Source organism: Crassostrea angulata, chromosome 3, assembly GCF_025612915.1.
Source record: "Crassostrea angulata isolate pt1a10 chromosome 3, ASM2561291v2, whole genome shotgun sequence".
NCBI lineage: Eukaryota > Metazoa > Mollusca > Bivalvia > Ostreida > Ostreidae > Magallana > Magallana angulata.
The window spans coordinates 54,119,671-54,142,718 of NC_069113.1; the positions used below are offsets into that span (position 1 = coordinate 54,119,671).

The 23,048-nt window shown below is 31.3% G+C and overlaps 1 protein-coding gene across 2 annotated transcripts; it reads right to left on the reverse strand.

The window, feature by feature from the left end:
- Window positions 1–78: 78 nt before the first annotated feature.
- On the reverse strand, window positions 79–21,917 carry LOC128176544 (uncharacterized). 2 transcript variants are annotated; one of them, XM_052842952.1, is made up of 19 exons: window positions 21,805–21,917; window positions 20,850–21,373; window positions 20,684–20,763; window positions 20,557–20,600; window positions 20,201–20,468; window positions 19,852–19,946; window positions 18,892–18,972; window positions 17,486–17,611; window positions 12,168–12,272; window positions 8,971–9,045; window positions 8,739–8,866; window positions 5,148–5,234; window positions 4,966–5,055; window positions 3,229–3,339; window positions 2,884–3,148; window positions 2,649–2,792; window positions 2,438–2,523; window positions 2,275–2,345; window positions 79–1,065 (listed from the first exon to the last, which is right to left on the reverse strand). In XM_052842952.1, exons 1-19 carry the CDS (start codon window positions 21,842–21,844, stop codon window positions 978–980), a joined length of 2,508 nt encoding a protein of 835 aa, XP_052698912.1. In that variant the 5' UTR covers window positions 21,845–21,917; the 3' UTR covers window positions 79–977. The 2 variants fall into 2 exon arrangements, with proteins under 2 accessions (XP_052698912.1, XP_052698911.1); XM_052842951.1 differs by having other exon boundaries at window positions 12,168–12,278.
- Between the last annotated feature and the right edge of the window lie 1,131 nt (window positions 21,918–23,048).

Genomic DNA, 23,048 nt, shown 5'->3' on the forward strand with positions numbered 1-23,048 from the left:
CATCAACACAAACATATGAGCATTAAAAATAATATTTAGTTAGAAATTAGTTTTTCATAGGTCAATATATACCGCAATTCGCTAAATGATGGGAAATTTTTTTTTGGAATAAACCCTGTACAAAACCACGTGGTAAACACTTTTTAAAATTTAAGCATTTAAGCAAAAGTGACTTTTTACAATTATTGTCATATATTTGAAAGAAAAAGACATTCTAGCACAGAAAATATTGGGAAAATGGAACATTTAGCTAATTTTCAACAAATTTTCAAAGGTTCTTATAGTAGAAAATATCAACTTTTGAGACAATCCTCAAGGAAATCAGGGTGGTAAAATTTTTATCCTAAAATAATTATAAATATAGAAGTAAAACTAGATACAAAAAATTTGATCAAAATATGTAGGGTAGAAATATTTAGACCCTTCCTCGGTAAGAAAGTTTGACAATATATAAACAATTCGACGTGTATGTAGTTTATTCAATGCACTTTGACTGGCAAATGAACCGATTGTAATTCGTTTTTAAAAGAAGGACAACACTATCAATATTTCATTTTCAAAGTACAAATAACACTAGTTATTCACTAAAGTTATATTATAAAGTAATATCAAACAATTGTTTTTTAATTTAAAAACAAAAATATGGTAACTTCAAAATTGAAAATTCAACTTAACACTGATTTTTGTAAATAGAATTAGTTTATGAAACATGAATTGAAATGTGAAGAACTAAATCATTCTTAAACATGTATAAACAATATCTTCTATAATCTGCAAAAGTATTTTGAACAAAAATATCAAAATTGATTGATAGAACATTTCATATATAAAACTTCTTAGGTCAGCGTCAATGCAACTGCAAATTTTTAAACAATACTTGGATTTTTCCATGAAAAAGTAGAACAGATCCCTTGTGATTAAACCCTGATTCAGTCATGAAGTTTGTTTACTGTCAGCACCACTTAATTAAAGATGATTCACGATGGTGTTTGGTTTCCTCGAGTATGCACCCGTCCTGTGTTACCGCTTAAGATCCTTAATTGTACATTTTCGTCCAAAGGATCACTAAATAAGATATGTATATGTAAATTTGTATTTGTAAATGTGTTATAAAAACAAAAAGTGGGATGACGTAATTTTGTCTTTTTTAAAGGTAGGAATTATCTAAAAAGAAGTCTTATTCACTAGAAAATATCTCCATACAATATAACAAGCAGAGTGATAGAACATGCATATTTTAACTTTAGAGCAACATTTCTAAAAAATATTCTTTTACTAGCTTAGAGTTTCATTAATAATCGATGATATCAAATATTTAGACGTTAATTTTAAAATTGTTTTAATATAAACGATTATTGTACAAAAATCTTAATAAGTTACAGCATAATCAGCACATAATTGTCAGACTGTCGGATTCCTGATATTCCTATCAAATGATATGTATATAAGGGGAATGTAAAAATGAAAAGGTATGAAACTTTAATCCTTACCAAATTCAAGCTAAATTTTAAGAGAATTTTAATTTAGTAGCAATAGAAATTATTGTGTGCTTAAACGAGAGATACGTGCAAATATGTCATTATAAATAACGATAACCATACTTTAAATGAATTGGAGTCAAACTGAGGTTTCACCTCAAACTAAGATTTCACAGTTTAAAAAGAAGGCTTCTTGGACATAACAACAATGCATTTAATTTTTCGGACATGATTGGGAAAGAACAGTAAAAATATTGATTGTAAAGTTGTAAACATGTTCGCAATGTGATCATATTGACCTTTCAAAATGGTCTGAACCTCTGACCAAGGGGTTATGACTGTCAAAATTTAGGTAAAAGGCTTCATAGACATCATTTTTCTGCATATAGTTTATCTTCCACTACTGTGAAAGTTGTGTAGATTTTCTGAGGTTTAATACCTTTGAGTATATCGCGATGGATGGCAATATGGGTCCCGCCTCTGACAAATGGACCATTAAAAATGTAAAAGAGGACTTCATGGAGATTTATAACATATGTGTGGGAGTAGAGGATAAGATTTTTATAATCATTTTTAAAGCATCTTTGGCCACCGCCATGTGGCCACGGGATTGGGAAAGTTTTTCGTTTACAATTTATATTACTTTCATCCTAAACATGCCCTAATTCAACAATCATAACATTTGGCCTTGCGATTTTTAAGAACTTTAAAATATTAAAATTTAAAAGAAAGACGAACGCCGGACAATGCACACAAATTGCAACAGGTCATGCAAGTGACTTAAATGAAGAATTACCAAAGTTCTACTTCAAAGTATCCCTGTTTTCCATATTTGTATCTCCTTCGTTGTCCAGTCGGCCACCGTACCTACAATTAAAGAATACCATACTACATTAAGTAATTTATCATCATGTTTTCATGAACAAAAGCACATCCAAGGAGAATAATGCGATACATACACTAACTGTTGCATCCGAGTGCACTCTAAACACGACTCCAATGTTTTCTGGACCACCATCATTGTCATTATCTCTCCAATTATTACCTTAATAGAATAAAATTCAGATCAACAAGCAACCACCAACAGTGAGAAACTCTCATTTTTAGTTTTGCCATTTTAACGGGTATCAACATATTGTCCAGTGCTTTGAAATTTATAAACCTTTGTACCTCTTTTAACGAGACATCCGACCTCGATCAATTGATCACGCTGAAGAATTCTGGGTTCGTCAACAACAATTACTGCAAATCGACCCTGGATTCCATAAGGATACTGACATTGATGACCATTGTCCCAGATTATGGATATAAAACCTGCAATTAACAACGTTTTAACACGTATTGTTGAGACAATTGATGATAAAAGCCCTTGAATGAGGGGCCGGATGTTATCAAATACACTTACCTCTACGATCATGACTAACAACTGTCCCTGGACCACGAGAATCTTGTTCATCAAAGTTTGATTGCCAGTCTGGACCTCTCCTAACTCTGGTGCCTATAGGCGGCATATTGATGTCAGTCTCTATGTAGTCATCGTTGTCATCTTCGTCATCACTGTCATCTTCCCGAACATCTTCGTCATCACTTACATCTTCCCAAACATCTTCGTCATCACTGTCATCTTCCTTTTGGGGAGGGGGGTTATGTATATACTCGACAAGGTCCTCCTTTACATATGAAAAAGGAAAGTTTGGGGAAAGTTTAAAACAAATTAAGTTGCAAAAAAACCCCCCACATATAATCTTACCAAGTCTACTCCTCTCAATGATAAGTCAAATGATTGTACTGCCGCCATCACCATGTCAGGCTCCACGTGCCGGAAGTTAGAAAAGTATGGTCGAAGTTTCGTGGCTAAAAGCTAAATTTAAAAATAATTATTTTGCCACAAACTATGATAAACAGAAGAAAATTGTTTTCTTAACATTTTCTGAAAATGTGACCCTGCCAAGTTCATATTTAATTAACTTTTTTTAAAGTTGACAATTATTTGGTATCAATCAGCATGAAACTGTTCTAAATGTTTTTCAGTCAAAACTGTGTATCATGTAAATGAAAGTTTTGTCCCTTTGAATCTTTGTTCAATCAGAGATCATATTTATCGAATAACAAAATGAAAAATAAAATTATATAATTAGAATTTATAGCGTTGTGCACTATCTTTGTCAGCATAACTCGGCTGTTCCAGTGGATCTTACGTTAATTGTGCATTACTTGTAGAATAAGGCGGAGGTTTTGAAAAATAATATCATATTTGGGGAAAGAAAATAAAGGTAAAAAACGTAAATGAAAGCACTGAATCATTATTTTTTGAAAGATTTGGTCCCACGAATGCAACGGTGTGTGCAAACAAATTTCTATAACGAGCTAGCGAGCGTTATTCAATTTGTATGCACTCACCGTTGTAGTTATGAGACTACATGTTTAAAAAAATAATGATTCAATGCTTAATTATTTTTATTTCAGCTCTGCGTGAGAGATTTTAACTGTATCATTAATTACACTTAAATATGTTCATTCATTTATAATCATATTCTGTCCCATGTTTCCGCCACTACCACTTTTGCGTAATTTCTTGATAATCATAAATATATTTGCGTCCAACCTACATACATTCACTAGAATGAAAAATGAAAAAGTCCGATTATCTATGTTAAAGACGCCACCTTTACCACTTTAGGCTTCACAATCATACACAATCAAAAAAGATCTACGCGGATTTTAAATTGCTAAGTGCATGAAGTACCCTGGATGAATATGTTAAAAAATTGCGAGAGGTATCCCGAGTACCTCCGAATATAGAAGAGATGTAAACATTTACCAATTTGAAACTGCGTACGATGTTTGTTTTCGTTCCTTATATATTTTAGGAGTTATCGATGGAGAAATTCTGGAATTTAACCTTTTATCAAATTGAATTGTACTTAATTGCCAGGTATTTTTTTAAACAGATATGTTGGAATTAAAAATCATTAAAATGTGATGGAAGCAAAAACGTAGGACAGATTATAGAACGAAATGTGTTTTCATTTACAAAGAAATTGTTATTTAGTTTTTGCCAACAATATATTGCTATCAAGACTTAACGTTTGTTTGTTTCTTGCTGACCGCAAAGTTGAAAAAAAGATAATTATCATGTATGTAAATATTCACTGAGACTTTTTACTGTATATTCATAATTAAACGCAAGGTATTAATATCTGCGTATAATTGCAAGAAGCAAATCTCACAAATTTTAAAATCTCTCTTCTAATTTTTGACAGATGTAAACAAAATAAAACTATAAAAAAAATTTGCCATTCGCAAGTTTGTAATCTCTCGATTTGATGCAAAACAGTTGAATCGCAATCGGCAGTATTAAATACTCGCATAAAATTAGGAATTTACAGTTTATTCCAGAACATGACTTATACCTACATCAAAAGGAAATATATGAAATTTGGTTTTCAAGTCTGGCTGGTTATTTAATTTATTAATGAAAATTTACCTCTCCCTCAAATTGGTAAATAAGTTTGTCAAAGTTTGCCGGTCTAACAATTTTTCCATGTGTTCTTCTTACTAATGGCTCTATGATGGACTGGAGAAAAAATTATAAAATTAATAAAAATATAAGACACTGACTAAATATTTGATTAAATACAACTGATGGTGCTTTATTTTATGTTTTACCTCATCCGCCTTCCCAAGTGGAACACAATAAATTCGATGAGATGACTGTCTTATCATTTCAGCTAGCCCATTCATATCTGAACAAATCTATTAGAAAAATAACTAGAGCAAAGCTCGTTGCAAAGCAACGAGTGGGTCTTCCGTTAATGTTGGAAGAAAAGCTGGAAGTTCCTGTAAGAAGCAGAGCTCATAAACCAATAACAAGAGTAACTAAAATAAAAAGATGAAAAAAATCGAATATTCCTGGTACGACTTAACAAAATACGAATGATTTTAAGTACAAATTAACAAAAACATTTCTGATTTCAAGAACGACTTAACAAAAAAAATCCGAATGTGTTCAAGTACGACTTAACAATTATTTTTGGTACGAGTTAATTTTACTTTGAACATAACGCTATTTTTTAAACCAAGGACGCGGAATCAAAATTTCCGGAAAAATCAATTTTTAAACCCCAATATCTCTGTAATTCATCATCCGAATTTTTAACGGCTTTCAGTGTTAGATTCAGCTTAACAAGTTCTACAAAACACGTTTTCATTTTTGATTCGATCAGAAAATTTATTTTTTCGAAAAAATTGTTTCACTTCCGGTTTCGACCGGAAGTGACAAAATACATTTTTTTGGTCAAATGCCATAAGTAAATCCGCAGATTTACACTCACAGAAAGTTTCAAGTCTTTATGAACAACCGTTTACGAGAAAAGTCATGGACAAAATCACTTTTTGAAAATTTTTAAAATTACGTAACTAGAAAACGGAAGTGATTTTATGACTAAAACTTTAAAAGCTTCAAGGGACAGGCATTTAACATAATCCCTGAAAATTTCTTGCAAATCGGTTGAATAGTTTTTGAGATATAAAGCAAAAAAGAAGTCAGAAGGAAAAACAAGAAGAATAATAATAACTAGAGCAAAGCTCGTTGCAAAGCAACGAGTGGGTCTTCCGTTAATGTCGGAAGTAAAGCTGGAAGTTCCTGTAAGAAGCAGAGCTCTTAAACCAATAACAAGAGTGCCTTAAATAAAAAGATGAAAAAATCGAATTATTCCTGGTACGACTTAACAAAATCCGAATGATTTTACGTACGACTTAACAAAAACATTTCCGATTTCAAGAACGACTTAACAAAGAAATCCGAATGTGTTACAGTACGACTTAACAATTAATTTTTAGGTACAAGTTAATTTAACCAAGAACTTGATACTAATTTCTTAACCAAAAACGTGGAATCAAAATTTCCGGAAAAATCATTTTTTGAACTCGTATATCTCTGTAATGCATCGTCCGATTTTAAAACGGCTTTCAGTGTTAGATTCAGCTTAATAAGCTCTATAAAACACATATTCATTTTTGATTTGATCAGAAAATTCATTTTTTCGAAAAATTTGATTCTCTTCCAGTTTCGACCGGAAGTGACAGATTTTCATTTCCAGCCTTATTACAGAGGTAAATCGATTAAATCATAACATTTAAAAATTTCAAGCCTCTATCTTAAAGCATTTTTGAGAAACGCCGCGGACAAAATGACTTTTTGAAAATTTTAAAAATGACGTAACGTAAAAACGGAAGCGACGTTTTCAAAGAAACTTCACAAACTTTGAGGTATTATAGTTGCACATAACCTCTGAAAATTTCATCAAAATCGGTTGTAGACTTTTTGAGTTATAAAGCCGAAAAGGAGTCAGAAAAAAAATTAAAAAGAATAATAATAATAATAGAAAGAAACTAGAGCAAAGCTCGTTGCAAAGCAACGAGTGGGTCTTCCGTTAATGTCGGAAGTAAAGCAGGATGGTCCTGTAAGAAGCAGAGCTCTCAAACTAATAACAATAGTAACGAAAATAAAAAGATGAAAAAATCGAATTATTCTTGGTACGACTTAACAAAATCCGAATGATTTTAAGAACGACTTAACAAAAACATTCCTGATTTCAAGAACGACTTAACCAAAAAAATCCGAATGTGTTCAAGTACGACTTAACAATTATTTTTGGTACGAGTTAATTTTACTTTGAACATTACGCTATTTTTTAAACCAAGGAAGCGGAATCAAAATTTCCGGAAAAATCAATTTTTAAACCCCGATATCTCTGTTATGGATCGTCCGATTTTAAAACGGCTTTCAGTGTTAGATTCAGCTTAATAAGCTCTACAAAACACATATTCGTTTTTGATTTGATCAGAAAATTCATTTTTTCGAAAAATTTGTTTCACTTCCGGTTTCGACCGGAAGTGACAAAATAATTTTTTCTGTACATTTGCCATAAGTCAATCCGCAGATTTACAATCACAGAAAATTTCAAGTCTTTATAAACAACCGTTTACGAGAAAAATGCTGGACAAAATCACTTTTTGAAAATTTTTAAAATGATGTAACTAGAAACCGGAAGTGACTTAATGACTAAAAGTTTGAAGGCTTCAAGGGACAAGAAATTAAAATAATCCCTGAAAATTTCTTGCAAATTGGTTGAATAGTTTTTGAGATATAAAGCAAAAAAGAAGTCAGAAGGAAAAACAAGAAGAATAATAATAATAAACTAGAGCAAAGCTCGTTGCAAAGCAACGAGTGGGTCTTCCGTTAATGTCGGAAGCAAAGCTGGAAAATCCTGTAAGAAGCAGAGCTCTTAAACTAATAACAAGAGTAACTAAATTAAAAAGATTTTAAAAAATCGAATTATTCCTGGTACGACTTAACAAAATCCGAATGATTTTAAGTACGACTTAACAAAAACCTTTCTGATTTCAAGAACGACTTATTATAAAAAATCCGAATGTGATACAGTACGACTTAACAATTATTTTATGTACGAGTTAATTTTACTTTGAACATTACGCTATTTTTTAAACCAAGAACGCGAAATCAAAATTTCCGGAAAAATCAATTTTTAAACCCCGATATCTCTGTAATGCATTGTTTGATTTTCAAACGGATTTCAGATTTGAATTCACCATGGAAAGTTCTTAAAGACTGTAGAATTGTCTTATTTTGTTCAAAAAAATGAAAATTTTCAAAAATTGGAACTGCTTCCGGTTTTGAGCAGAATTGATGAACAAAATTTTAAACCCCCCAGTACATTATAGAATTGATACATCTATCATCAGTAAAAATTTCAAAACGATATCTTTAAAGTTAACGGAGATTTCTTCCGGACAAAATCACTTTTTTAAAATTTAAAAATGGCCGCCAAATTTGAACGGAAGTGACGTTAATGCTGAAACTTAAATATCTTTGAGGCACAGTAACTTCACAAAAGCTCTGAAAATTTCATTGAAATCGGATGAAAACTTTTTGAGATATAAAGCCGAGAAGGAGTCAGAAAAAAAATAAAAAATAAAATAATAATAAAATGAAACCGAAGAAAAACAAGAGGGTCTTCCGTTGGAAACGGAAGACCCTAAAAAAAACAATAGAATAACAAGAGGGTCTTCCGTTGAAAACGGAAGACCCTAATAAAAAAAACAATAGAATAACAAGAGGGTCTTCCGTTGAAAACGGAAGACCCTAATAATACTTTCATAAATGTATATCTGGTATGAATTAGCATTAAAAACACATTTAAATACACTGACTCGATCGAAAATAGGTATGCTTACCATTAAACGCTCCTTTCTATCTGGAGTAAAATCTGCACATCCGGTTACTCTATCTAGAGTAGCTACTCCGTCTGTTAGGACAATTATGCGAGGGAAAAAGCTGACTCCCTGGAGTGTTGGGATCGTCACTTCAAAAACAGTTTAAAGAAATCATTAAACATTCAAAACAGAAATAACTGTATTCGATGTTATTTTTTTTTTACAACATAGCTGGTATTAGTTCAGTTATTACCTCCACTAGATGCAACACTATGTGATAGCAGAATCCCAGCTGTTAAAGGGCTTGGGCCCCCTGGTCTTAAAGTTTCTAAAAAGTATTCAAAATTTTCACCGGAGATTAAATTATTGATTAAATGTTTTAATAGCACTCATTTTAAATGTTAAATAAGCATGCATGCATATATATATATATATATATATATATATATATATATATATATATATATATATATATATATATATATATATATATATATATATATATAAAACTTAAATAAATGAAAACACAAATATCGAGTTAAACATAAGCGCTTTCATTTTCTTCAGATGTTTTACAATACTAACATGGAAACGTTACAATAGAATACCTGAAAAAATCAACAATCGGTTTTAAAAGAATTCATTTTAGAAGCTGCAGAAATTGTATTGAGTTATAATACATTTACATTCAACGGAAAACATTTTAAACAAATTAAAGGAACCGCCATGGGCACTAAAATGGCTCCAACATATGCTACCCTACATTCGGATACCTGGAAGAGAAAATGTATAAGGAAATAAATAGATTATTTAACAAAGAGACGGAAATGTATATAACAAAGCACTGGAAAAGGTACCTGGACGACTGTTTTATTGTTTGGAATTCCGGAGACAACAATCTCACAGTTTTTAAAAATATATCGAATGAACTTAATCCAGATATCAAATTTACAGCCTGAATAGAATTTCATTATTAGATATTTTGTTGACCAAACAAGACGAAGTCATTATGACGGATGTATACTACAAACCTACGGATACTCATCAGTATTTACACTTCAACTCATGTCATCCACGACATACGAAAAGAGCAATACCGTATAACCTGTCTAGACGAATATGCACAATCGTTAACGACGAGTCTGTCAAAATACAGAGATTACAGGAATTAAAAAAGTATCTAAAGAAACAAAGTTATCCGGATAAAATTATTGACGATGCTATTGAAAAAACCATGAAATTAGACAGAAAGAAGCTCCCCAATCCCGTTCAAATCAACAATAAAAAATCGAAGATATTATCACTGGTTTTCACCAATAATCCCAGAAACACTAACATCGCCCCGATTGTTCACCATCTAAACGAAGTCTTAAGACTGATGAAACAATGGCTAAGATATTTGAAAAACAAAAATTTATAAACAGCAAAAGACGGCCGAAGAATCTTCGACGCATCCTTACTAAATCCAATTTCAAAGAAAAATCGGAGTTTGAAGTCACTAAATGCCAGGATTCGCGATGTGGCACTTGTCCCTATATTAAACAAGGACATCATTTCAATTTTGGTGGGAAACAGTTTATCGTTAACAACAACATGTCGTGTGAAACCAGAAATCTATTATATGTTATCACGTGCTCAGGTTGCGGGGAACTATATATTGGAGAAACGGGAAGTACCTTACGGGAAAGAATCCGAATTCACAAACAGCACAACAACCAACCGGAATACCGCAAACTAAAAGTTAGTGAACACCTTGACCTGTGCGGAAAAAAAATCATTTACTGTTTTTCCGTTCTATAAGATGTACAATTCTAATGAACTTTTAAACCTAAATTGAATAGCTTAATGTAACCTCTGAGTATTCTAAATGTTTTATTCATGTTTTAACCGTGTTATATAATCTGTTGTTATATTCAGTAGTGTATTCTCACTATATACCTCTATATAGACGAATAGTCAATAACTTTAATATTAGCTCGTCCGAAAAATATTGACCGGTCAATATTTTTTTGATATTGACCGGCTAGGAATAATATCTAGAGAACATTCCCTCTATTTCAAATAATCGGCTCTGATTTGTTGATTCGTAAACGATGACGTAAATAATTCTTCGCGACTCCAAAACAAGGTGACGTCATAATAGACAGTCAGTCAAAGCAAGTAAACAACGGACGCGCAATGCGACGGTTTGCTATCATAACGGATATAAGGATTTGCGAATTACTGTGAAGTAAAATCAGGTATAACATCTGTATGTTAATTTTTACGGGCGGTGGAATATCACAAGTGACCGTTTGATGCTGAGGATAGTTTGGAAATGAACTTTGCACAAAATTGAAATCGTGAATTCTTTGTTGAGCTGAGAAAATTACGGCGATCTGTTTTCAATTACTGTCTTTAATTTTAGTTTGTTTCTTCATATAACAAAACAAATGTTGACTGTGTTTTCGGGCAACATTGATTATATTAGCCCCCTTGGGACGAAAATATTGCACTCCGCTTCGCGTCGGGCAATATTTCGTCCCTCGGGGGCTAATATAATTAATGTTGCCCTCAACCCCAGTCAATATTTGTATATTATTATTAGTATTGTGATATCTAAAAATACGGGAAAATATGACGTCATTCAGAGACTTGAAGACGCCGTTAAACTATTATGACGTCATAATAAACGTTACCATGTTAGTATTGTAAAACATCTGAAGAAAATGAAAGCGCTTATGTTTTATTCGATCTTTGTGTTTTCATTTATTTCAGTTTTATATACCGGGTATATTTCACCGACCACTGAGGTTTTTCTTGGATATATATATATATATATATATATATATATATATATATATATATATATATATATATATATATATATATATATATATATATATATATATATATATATAGGTATATCCCTCTAACTATTTTTAGAATCGGTAGGACAACAAAGTAGTGCCTTTAAGCAAAATAGTCCCTATACTTGCAGAGTGTATATACATTTATTGGGACATTTAAAATCAGAATGCTTGACACATGTCAGAAAAGAGGAATTGCAATTTTAAAAACAAGTGTCAAAATTGAATTATCATTTGAAGAAAAAAAATTAAAATTGTTTGATGTACACCCTTTCCAAAACTGAGAAATTCCCGACTTTTACTTTCATTTTCAGAGTTTTTCAATACAGACGCATTTTGCCGGAAAACGAATCTGACTTCAAACCACGAAATTTTAACAGGAAAGAGACAATTTGATGAGCTTTCATTCAAGAGGTTCCTCGAAAATTAGGACCGGAGCTATGAACCATAACGTTAACATTACCGCCTATGGAAAATGCATTATATATGTATATATATATATATATATATATATATATATATATATATATATATATATATATATATATATATATATATATATATATATATATATAAAATGGAAATTGTAAGTGGTACTCACTTATTTCTTCTTTCAGTTTTGTGTAATTCATACAACAGCGACTTATAACTGCGGTGTTCCCTCCGAAACAAACCAGTCCAACCTTCTGGCTTGACGACGAATATTCTAAAACTTGCAAAGGTAAATACAAGTAAGATACTCGGTATCATTTTATGCCATTAACAGACCAGTTAAATAGACTTGGACACGATTTGAGCTCAAAATGTATTTTTTTCAATTTTAGAATTGTTAATATAGATACTTTCAATGCTTTGATAAAATTTGTCAAATATCGAGTTACAATCGAGCATCAGAAAGATAATCCTCTAACGTGCTCATGAATTTTCTGCGCTTGTTTATTTTCTGCTGTATTTTGCGGATAAGTAAAATCCGCAAAAATTCAAAACGCAAAATATTCTTTTAAAAAAATCACTAATTTTGACATTATTTAAAATACAAGCTATAATTTTCAAAAGTGATCAGTCCTTTATTAGGGGGCTCTGCGTCGTATTTCATACCTTACTATCTCATGTTACCTGTGCGATATCAATTATAGCTGAACAGATATAAGTACTGTATGTTTAGTAGAGTATGAAATAAAAATGATCTGAGAAAAGTTCACAAGCAGTATTTAGTAGACTTGTAAAACATTTGAGAGTTAGTTCTCATTCACCGTGAACACGGTAAGAATGTCGATTTTAAGATATGTAAGTTTAGTTATCTAGTTTACGTTCCCTTAGGCAAATCTGGTAAACATATGTATTTTTTGCGGTCTTATGTAACCGCAGAAATTGAAAACGCAGAATATAATTTGATACGTTTTAGGGGTTAAACCGCATCAATTTCAAGCATTAGCAGGTTCCGGTAAATGTTCTACCAAACCTCCCTCTTTACTCCTTACTAAAATTCTTACAGTATATTTCATTTTTTTTTTTGGAATAATATTGGATCTTTTATTACGAGAGCAATTAATAACTCAAACGAATTACTGCATTTTACAGAACCAAATAAGTTAGGAATCATAACTTGCTTGCCGAAAGCTGGAAAACAAAAACAGTTCCTAAAAAATTGGCGCCCAATAAGTCTTCTAAATGTTGTTTATAAAATAGCATCAGGATGCATTGCTAATAGGATTAAGTCACTATTAGACAAATTAATAAATAAAGACCAAACTGGTTTTATCAAAGGAAGGTTTATTGGAGAAAATATATGACTCGTATATGATTTATTGAATTATACTGAACTACATAGAATACCAGGTTTATTAATGCTTATTGACTTCGAAAAAGCATTTTATACTATATCTTGGAAATTCATTTTTAAAAACACTGGATTTTTTTAAATTTGGACCATCTATAAAAAAATGGATAAAGACCTTTCACAATGGCACCAAATCATGTGTTTTGCAAAAACATTCACTTCTGACTATATTTATCTTCAAAGGGGCTGTAGACAAGGTGACCCCATTTCTCCATATCTTTTTTTATTATGCGCGGAGATCTTAGGGATTTTAATTAAAAATAATAGGGATATTAGAGGAATTGTTATAGATGGAATAGAATATAAGCTTTCTCAATATGCTGATGACACCTCTCTTAAATTTGATGGTTCGCCTCAGTCTATGGATGGTATTTTAAGAGTTTTAGATTATTTAGCAGATCTTCCAGGACTAAAAATTAATTACACAAAAACTAAAATGGTTTGGATCGGGAGTAAGAAATTTTCAAGAGATGTATTTCACCATACAAGATGGAAACTTAATTGGAATAACTCAACCTTTGATTTATTAGGAATAAAATTTTCTGTAACTCTAGATGAGATGTCTAGCCTTAATTATAAGCCTAAACTATCAGATATTAAAAGGATTTTAAACCAATGGAAATTAAGAAAACTAACCCCAATTGGTAAAATCTCAGTAATAAAAACATTGATTCTGCCCAAATTAAATCATCTGGTGCTCTCTTTACCTGACCCAGACTCTTATTTTACAAAAATTTTAAATACTGTGGTTTCATCAATATTCGTTGAATATCAATTTTCGTGGATTTCGTTGTTAAGTTGATCCACGAAATTTAATGTTCATTGAAGTGCAATATCTATTAATATTTTGTATAATTTTGGTCATTGGCAACGAATTTACATATCCTTGAAACTGTGATTTTCACTTTATCCACGAAAATTGATACCCTTGAAAATTAATGAAACCACAGTAAGGAAATTTACCAATTTTTATGGGGAAGCAATATTCACAAAGTAAAAAGAAACACTATTATACAGGAATATGGATATGGTGGTTTAAAAACGATAGATTTTACAGATTTTAGCTCTGCTCTAAAGTCTAGTTGGATAAGAAGAATGATTTTCTCAGACACAAAATGGATAAATCTCTTAGAGGCAGAATTACAAACAAAATTAAAAACCTATGGGTTAAAGGTATGGACTTTACATCTAATTTATGTAAAAATACAACAAATAATTTTTGGAAAGAAGTTTTTAACAGCTGGATTTTAATCATAAATGCTACTAGACAAGAAGTTATGAATGTTCCATTTGAAAACATCTAGCTCAACCCAAAAATAAAAGTTAATAACCGTTCTTTTTTTCCTAAAACACTATTTTAATGCTGGTTTTATACATATACAAGATCTTGTTGATAATGAGGGTGTTTTTCTTAGTCTAGAAACAATAGAAAACCAAAATATTAAAACAAATTTTATTGAATATGCAAGCCTAAAGAGAGCAAGATTTGAAAGATTAGATAAAGATAATATCAATGAAATCAAATACAAGTCTGGCCCAAGTATACCCAGTCACATAAATATCTTCTTCACCAATCAAAAAGGTTGCAAAGACATGTATAACAAACTCACTAAGGAGAAAAGAGATCCAATTACATCTGTAAATAAGTGGCTAGAAAGGGGCTTTATTTTTAACAACAAAGACTGGAACAAAATATTTGAACTTCCGTTTAAAATTACTAAAGAGTCAAAACTACAATGGCTACAATTTCAAATTCTACACAGAATAATACCAACAAATGATTATCTTCACAAGATTAAGGTTAAAGAATCCCCAGTCTGCTCCTTTTGTAAAAGAGTTAATGAGACTATTGAACACTTATTTGTAGATTGCTATTGTGTAAAAGAACTTTGGGAACTATGTGAGGAGTGGTTGTTAAGGAAATTGGAAATGCAAGTAACATTTGACAAAAACTCAATTTTATTTGGAAAATATAAAGAGAGAAATTTGTATAAAGTACATACTCTTTTAATTCTAATAATAAAACAATACATATTTGTAAGTAGATATAAAGAAGTTCCAAAGCTGAATTTTGGTGCACTCGAAAATATAATGAAAAACAGAATATCCCTGGAGAAATATATTTTGCTTAAAAATTGTAGATTCTCAGAGTTTGAAAGGCACTGGCAAAAAATATGTGACTTATTATTATGATATACTAGCTATATTTATCAGATTCAATAGGTTATACAATGTACTACCCCCCCCCCCCCCCCAGACTTCGCACACAAACACTATTCTTTCATCTTATTCTCACTAACTTCCTTTTTCAAGTAGTATACAGGTACATTTGTAAAGAGTTATATGCACAATATTTAGACCGACATTATGTTCTTTCTCTTTAAGAGACAAGCTATTACAAGCTATTTCTGAAAAAAAAAATTCTTACAGTAGTGAAGGAGAAACTTCATGAGTACTGCACAACAATATACTCCAGAAGTGGTGTGAATCAGATGTGGATATTAAAAAATTCTACAGAATTATTAGAAAATTTGAGGTCACAAAATCTTACCAAAATCAATAGCATCAAAACGTACGATTTTTCAACGTTTTATACAACCATTCCCCATGGTAAATTAAAATCTAGGCTTTTTAATATCATCAACAGTTGTTTCTTCAATAAAAATAGAAGTCGTAAAAAGCATACCTTGTCATTGGAAATCTAAAATATTATTTTGTTAAAAACCATTCTGATTGCATACACAAATACTCTAAAGTTGACATTAAAAAGATGCTTAAGTTTCTGATAGACAACATCTATGTAGTTTTTAATTACCAAGGGTACCAATTGTGCCCCATTGTTAGCATATCTATTTTTCTATTCTTATGAAGCAGACTTTAATCAAAAACTTGTACGTGAAAAAATAAATCACTCGCTGTGGCTTTCAACTTAACATTCAGGTATATCGACAACGTATTATCAATCAACAATTGTTATTTCCATACTTACGTAGACTCGATATATCCCAGTGAACTTAAAATAAAAGATACCACAGAGCCTGCGTCATCTGTTTCATATTTGGATATTTTACTGGAATTGGACATTGATGGTAACCCAACAACAAAACTTTATGATAAACGCGATGACCTCAAAGTTTCTATAGTCAACTTTTCTTACTTATGTAGCAATATACACTCATCACCTGCATATGGTGTTTTTGTCTCTCAGTTGATTCGATACGCAAGGGCATAATCTTCGTATGAACAGTTTATAAGGCGAAGCAAGCTGACAAACAAGTTGATAAAACAGGATCATCAACAGTCTCGCTTGAAGTCATCTTTTTGTAAGTTCTATGGTCGATACAACGAACTTGTCAGCAAATACAATCTACCACTGGGTCGCATGCTGACTGACGTTTTTCAAACTAATTGTTAGACCAAAGTAAGCACCTCATTGTCCACGGACTTTTCTGATTTTTTCCCGATTACGACAAAGCTCACACGGTGGGTGTGACCAGTCAGCAGAGGATGCGCACTCCCCCTAGGCACCTGATCCAACCTCTATGTATTTGGAGGTCCTTGTTACTCTGCTTAGAATTTGTATTTCGTTTTGTGGACTTTTGAGATGGTTCACGGTGTGTTGATTTCATTTTGTCATTACTAGCAGGTTACAGAGTTTAGACTTCTTTGTTTTGTAAACAAAGCTCGAGTCCTGTTAATGTTTACATATTTGTTGTATTGGTATAAGTTTCAATCTAATGTTGCTGTTTGTTGTTATGAAATCATTTATGAACCCATAGAATCAGTCGATCTTGTTTCCACAAGTTATTTTGATCAAGAAATGATAATTTCTTTACTTTACAGTATTTGTAAACAAATATATGACTCAAGCTTTGTTTTCTTAACAACGACTTCTTTCGTCTGTATCTCGTTTGTAACCTGACTTCTAACATTCAAATTTTAGTGAATCATTCAAGATACAAAAGTAAACTATCTTAAACATAGAAATCAAATATAGTAATTTTAATCTGAAATCGTGTCCAGGTCCTTTTAAGTAATAAGCACTAGAGAAATCATATCCATAACAAAAGAGAACAGACCTGATAAAAATCTAAGAGATAGATTAATCATCGTCTGGAATGCTTCCCCTGCCATACTGTCTGATGTATCCAGACAGAGAACATTGCATTGACCACAAACATTATCTACAGGTCCTTCTAAGGCAACTGTGAAAAATGTATAATCATAATTTCATATAGATTCACAAACACTTAAATCAGTTACATAATGTTTCAAAACAATTTATATTTATTATCTACTACTTCTTGTTAAACGAGTGTAAATAAAGTATCGTAATGTAATTTTATATAGTTTTACACACAGTCAAATCACATAACGTGACTGGACAATTTAGTATAATACATATAGATCTTGTATAAATAAATATCCATTTTGTCACCCCGGATATTTTAATGTTTAGTATAATTAGTCCCTTTTCTAACAGGATGGTTTTACATATCACATGTTGAGTATTGTAGAACTCAAAAGGATCCTAACAAGACTAATGTTTATATATTAAAATAATCTAAGTGTTTTCCTTTGTAAAATTGGATCCACCATGTGGCGCCACCCTACTTCTCAAGAAGTTGAACACATTTAAATTTACATTATAAGAGGATGCTTTCACTTAAGTTACAGCTTTTCTAGGCAAAAGATTATTTAGAAAAGATTATAAAAGTTTTTTTCCCTATCTCTATATATTCCTATTTTTTGCCCCCCCCCCCCCCTTTGTCACCACGTCCTTACTCCGGGGCTATGGCATGAACAAATTAGAATCTATCCTACTTGAGGATACTCCCACACAAGTTTCAGCTTTTCTGGCCAATTGGTTTCTGAGAAGATTTCTTGAGATTTATTTTATATATAACAATGACAAAGTTCGAACCCTCTTGTGGCCTCACTCTACTCCCGGGGATCATGATTTTTACAACTTTTAAATTTACACACAAGTGTCATCTTTCCTGACTGATTAGTTTATGAGAAGAAGATTTTCGAAAGTTCTCAAAAGTTTTCAGTAATTCCCAATTATTTCCCCTTGAAAACGGGCATCGTCTTTCACTTTCATAACTTTGAATCCCGTTTGTCCAATGATGCTTTGTTCCAAGTTTGGTTTAGCACAGTGGTTCTGGAGAAATGTTGAAAATGTGAAAGGTTTACAGACAGGCTGACATACAGACAAACGGACAGACAAACAGGCCACAGACAAAAAGTGATCAAAAAAGCTCGCTTGAGCTTTCAGCTCAGGTTAGCTAAAAGCAGAGTTAAATAGAGAAATATGAACATTTTTTTAAAAGATGCAGCATACGTGATTTGTTTAAATCAGATAAACACGATTGAGGAAACAGGAATGGCCTTGAATCAAATGGTCATCTTTTGAAATATAATAAGATAACCAAAGATATAAACAGATGCAAGGATATAACTGATATAAAGGAAGGTAACTTACTCGTTGCTAAAATTTCATTGGCTTTACCAACCCAGTATCCAACAGGTAATATCTCCATTTGCGTCAAATTCTCGCAATTGTCTTATCAATAATGAAACGATAAAGCAAATTGGTAGCGTTAAAACACGCTTCATAAGAGCATTTAGAATGATAACATTTGTGTCAAGCGTGTTTGATGCATCAAATTGCAGTCTGGTACTTTTTCCCCGAACATTTAAAAAATCGATTTCTTTTGGGCATGTTTTTTTTTCACTTGCCACTCTCTGTCTTGTTCTTTTATGTTTTGATCAAATGTTATTGATATTTTTGATGCAAACCACTGCCAAGTAAAGATAAAGTTTTTACGTTGTCTTTCTTAAAGGGGCATTGTCACGATTTTGGTCAAATTTTAAGGTTTACAATGCTTCCGTAAGGCATGTTTAATAGGCAACCAAAAATTGTAGTGTCATTCGGGTTATAAGCAAGTTAGAGAGCTTACAACTCTTTGCTCTGTAAACAAAGCGTTTGTTGACATTTTGAAAGTCGAAGTAAAAATTCCAGTTATACATCTTAAATGAATGTGGTAAATGTTAGAACTGTTTATTTATGCTTAAAATGAATAGGAAAATACACAAGTCAGCTTGAAAAAGATTTATACAAAAACAGAGCACGAGCCTTCTTTACATTACAAAGAATGTGAGCCCTGTCCATCGCTTTTAATTTTACGACTGACCTTCCAATTTCATATCAATATCTGAAATACATTATTGAAGTATTGTTAACATGAAAAACAGAATTTGACCAAATTCGTGGCCATGCTATTCTAGTTTTATTTTCACCAAATGAGCCAAAAAGGTTTTTTTAAATTTTGTAGTAGTATACACTGATTTTAAAGATGAACAATTCATCTAAAGTCAAAACATTTGTAATCATCCGGGATAAAGAACTATATCATGGTAAAGAATGATGAAACTGGCTTACCTGGAGCCCTTTCAGAATCACAAAGAGCCACGTCCTCGTTTCCCTGCTCTATTGTTTTTGATGCTAGATCGACCTCAATGTTTTGCAATGAAAAGCTATAATAAAGTTATAAAAATATATTGTACAACATCTGGAATTTTTATATAAATGACTTATGAAATTTTCATGTTGATCCATTTTCAATGAGGAACTCTTTTATTTGATGTCTAATTGCGTCTATAAGGAACAGAGATTACATTAGCAACGCTTTTACTTATATACAAGCTGAACTATACTCTCCAGGTCATTTAAAAAAATTAAAAAATGAAAATGCTGCAGCTCGATGTTTTATTTAATATTACAATTATACCTTTTCTCTTCAGTGGCTGGTTTCAAAATAGGTTTTAAAGGAATAAGGTTGAGGGTGGTTGGAGCTTCTTCATTTTGATGAACCAATATATTTGATTCTTGCATGGCAGTTTTCTGTGTTTTTGCTTTTTCAAATTCTAAAACCTGAATTTTCTTTTCCAACAGTTCGACTTTTTTATTGAGGTTGCTTAAAATGGTTTGAAGTTTTGGGATTACGTCATCATTTTCCTTCATCTTTGCCATGTGATTTTTTAGAATGTTTTCTAGCTCTTAAATTAAATATTATTACCGATTACTCAAGGTTTATTCAGCAATTTAAATTTTAAATAAAAATAAAAATTTGCATTATAAATTTACCTGTCATTATTTTGAGTCCTCTTTCTTTTAACTCACTTTGAGAGCTTAAAATTAAATAATATAACTGTAGAAGTAAATTTTTTAAAAATAAAATATTAATTTTGATGATGTTTTCAATATTACTTACATTGAACGGGAGTTCATAACATTAAATAATACTTTGTGGTCTTTTTCCAGACTTTCTAACGATTCATTACACCGTTGGACCTACAAAGTAAAGTATTCATTACACAAGACTCACTTTTGAAATAGAGGTTTTATAATGACTTAAAATTGATAAAATAGGATATTACCATTTGTAATATGGCAATTTTACTTTGTTTGTTGATTGGTATATTTTCTTCAATGCAACTTGTACTTTTAGCTTTACAGCAAGAACATTCGAGATGATTTTCAACATCATGTTCGCCTTTTTGTAAAGTTGATTCGACGGAAGCACAAAACAATGAATCATTACTTGTAAAAGCAATTGATACACAATCAGTGTGACTCTCTTTGCAGACAGTGTGAAAAGACAATGAATCCTCTTTCTTTTTCAAGCTTTCGATATTTTGAGAGACATCTTTATAAGGCGACATGGTCGTCCTCTCTTCCGTGTTTCTTTGCAGCATGGTATCCAAATAAATCTCATTCTTTTCATGAGAGTTAAGAGAGGTATCAAATGATTTGCTCATTTCAATGGTCTTCTCTTTTGACACTGATCCTTCTTCTAATGATACTATAGAGGAATTCTTGATAGCACTTCTCAATTCATGACTAATGACTAAGTTCTGGGAAGTCGGGGGATCAACTGAGGAACCAACATATATATTTTGATCTGCAACGAAGGGAAACTGGTTGAATAAAATTAAAAAAAGGAATTGTTTTTTCTTCAACGTGCCTGGGATGCTGAGTGAACTCTGCGGTAGAACCGGACGGTCACTTCCACATTAGAGCTTATGTGGAATTAACTAACTATAAGCAGGCACATTGTAACTTGAATATACTTCACACCATACATAAGAACATATTAAAATACAATAGAAGTTGACTTGTTAAATAATATCCATACTTTGATCTCTTAGGTTTCTGAATATATTTTGGGACGAAACAAAGCTTATCGTTTGGAATTTAATAAAATATGAACCATACAGTTAAATATGCCTTTTTATTATTTATTTTGTATTGAATAAACCAATATCAAAATAAAAGTTACATTTTTAGCATCTTATTTAGAAAAAAATTTGCAGCTAAATTATTCTAACTTGCCTGTATGATCTACTGCGGTTATACTAGTAGAATTTCCCATGATGACCTCTAGGTTCTCTGAGATCTTCGAATTTATATTCTACTTTTTCTCAGTTCATGTTACAAAAGTATCCAACGAATAAGGAAAATAATACATTTTTTGTGTTCCTTTTTGTTCAAGTCATGTCCGTTCCATATCCGTTGTTTGATTATAAGCAGCATATTTGATTAGTTTTATATATTGAACATTTTCTAAATATAGTTTTAGAACTTACAAATACAACGATATTAAACAAAATTGTTTTCAAAACAAAGAAATGAATTTCACCAGCTTCTAACGTATTTGTTTAAAAAAAAATTCATAATAACACTGATGCTCGTAATTCCAAAGAGAACTTTTGTTTTAAAATATAACACATTTTTTTCATTTCTTAAACGTTTTCATGTGTGGTAAGCCATGTTCATGTAATTTCCATGTTCTATTCTTGTTCATCAATGATAAACATGTTCTTTAATTGTATCACGATACGTTTTACTTATAGTATTGTTTAATTGTCTTTTATATGATAGTAATTTTTTTTAGGCAATATGGTCCCGATATATCTTTCAGAAAACTGATAGAAAAATCGATTTTTTCTCATGCGTAACATTTGTAAAGTAAGGTAATCATCAATACAACATATCTCTATTATGATATTGAAAAGATTAATTTCTAATACTAAAATTGTTTAAAATATAAATAATATGTTGGGTTTTTTTTTATAGAATGTTTCTAAAACCTTATTGATTGTTTTGAATTTGGGTTTTTAGATGAATAAAGTTTTTTGTAAGTCTGTTAAGCATATAGTAAGTAAATAAGTAGGTAAATAATTTATTAAAGTGACATGTGTTATAACAAATTACAAAATGTTATACAAAATAGATATTGAAACACCCGGCCCATTGGGCCTATATTTCACTGTAAATACAATTATAACATATATACACATATTACGCATTGCGTTTTTGTACAATAATGATTGTCTGTGAAGGTAACATTCAAGTAAATATTTAGAGGTTTGTCTCGGAAAATTTGACAGTAGAAAAAAAAATAGTCTAAATTTGACTTTACTAGTCTTGGATTATATCCTATATTATTAAATAATTCCCTTCTAAAATCAGAATACATTGTACAATTCAACTGAAAATAACTCTCGTCTTCTATTTCATTTAATACACAAAAAGTACATATTGATTTATTTAGAGGTTCCCCCTTATATCGCCCC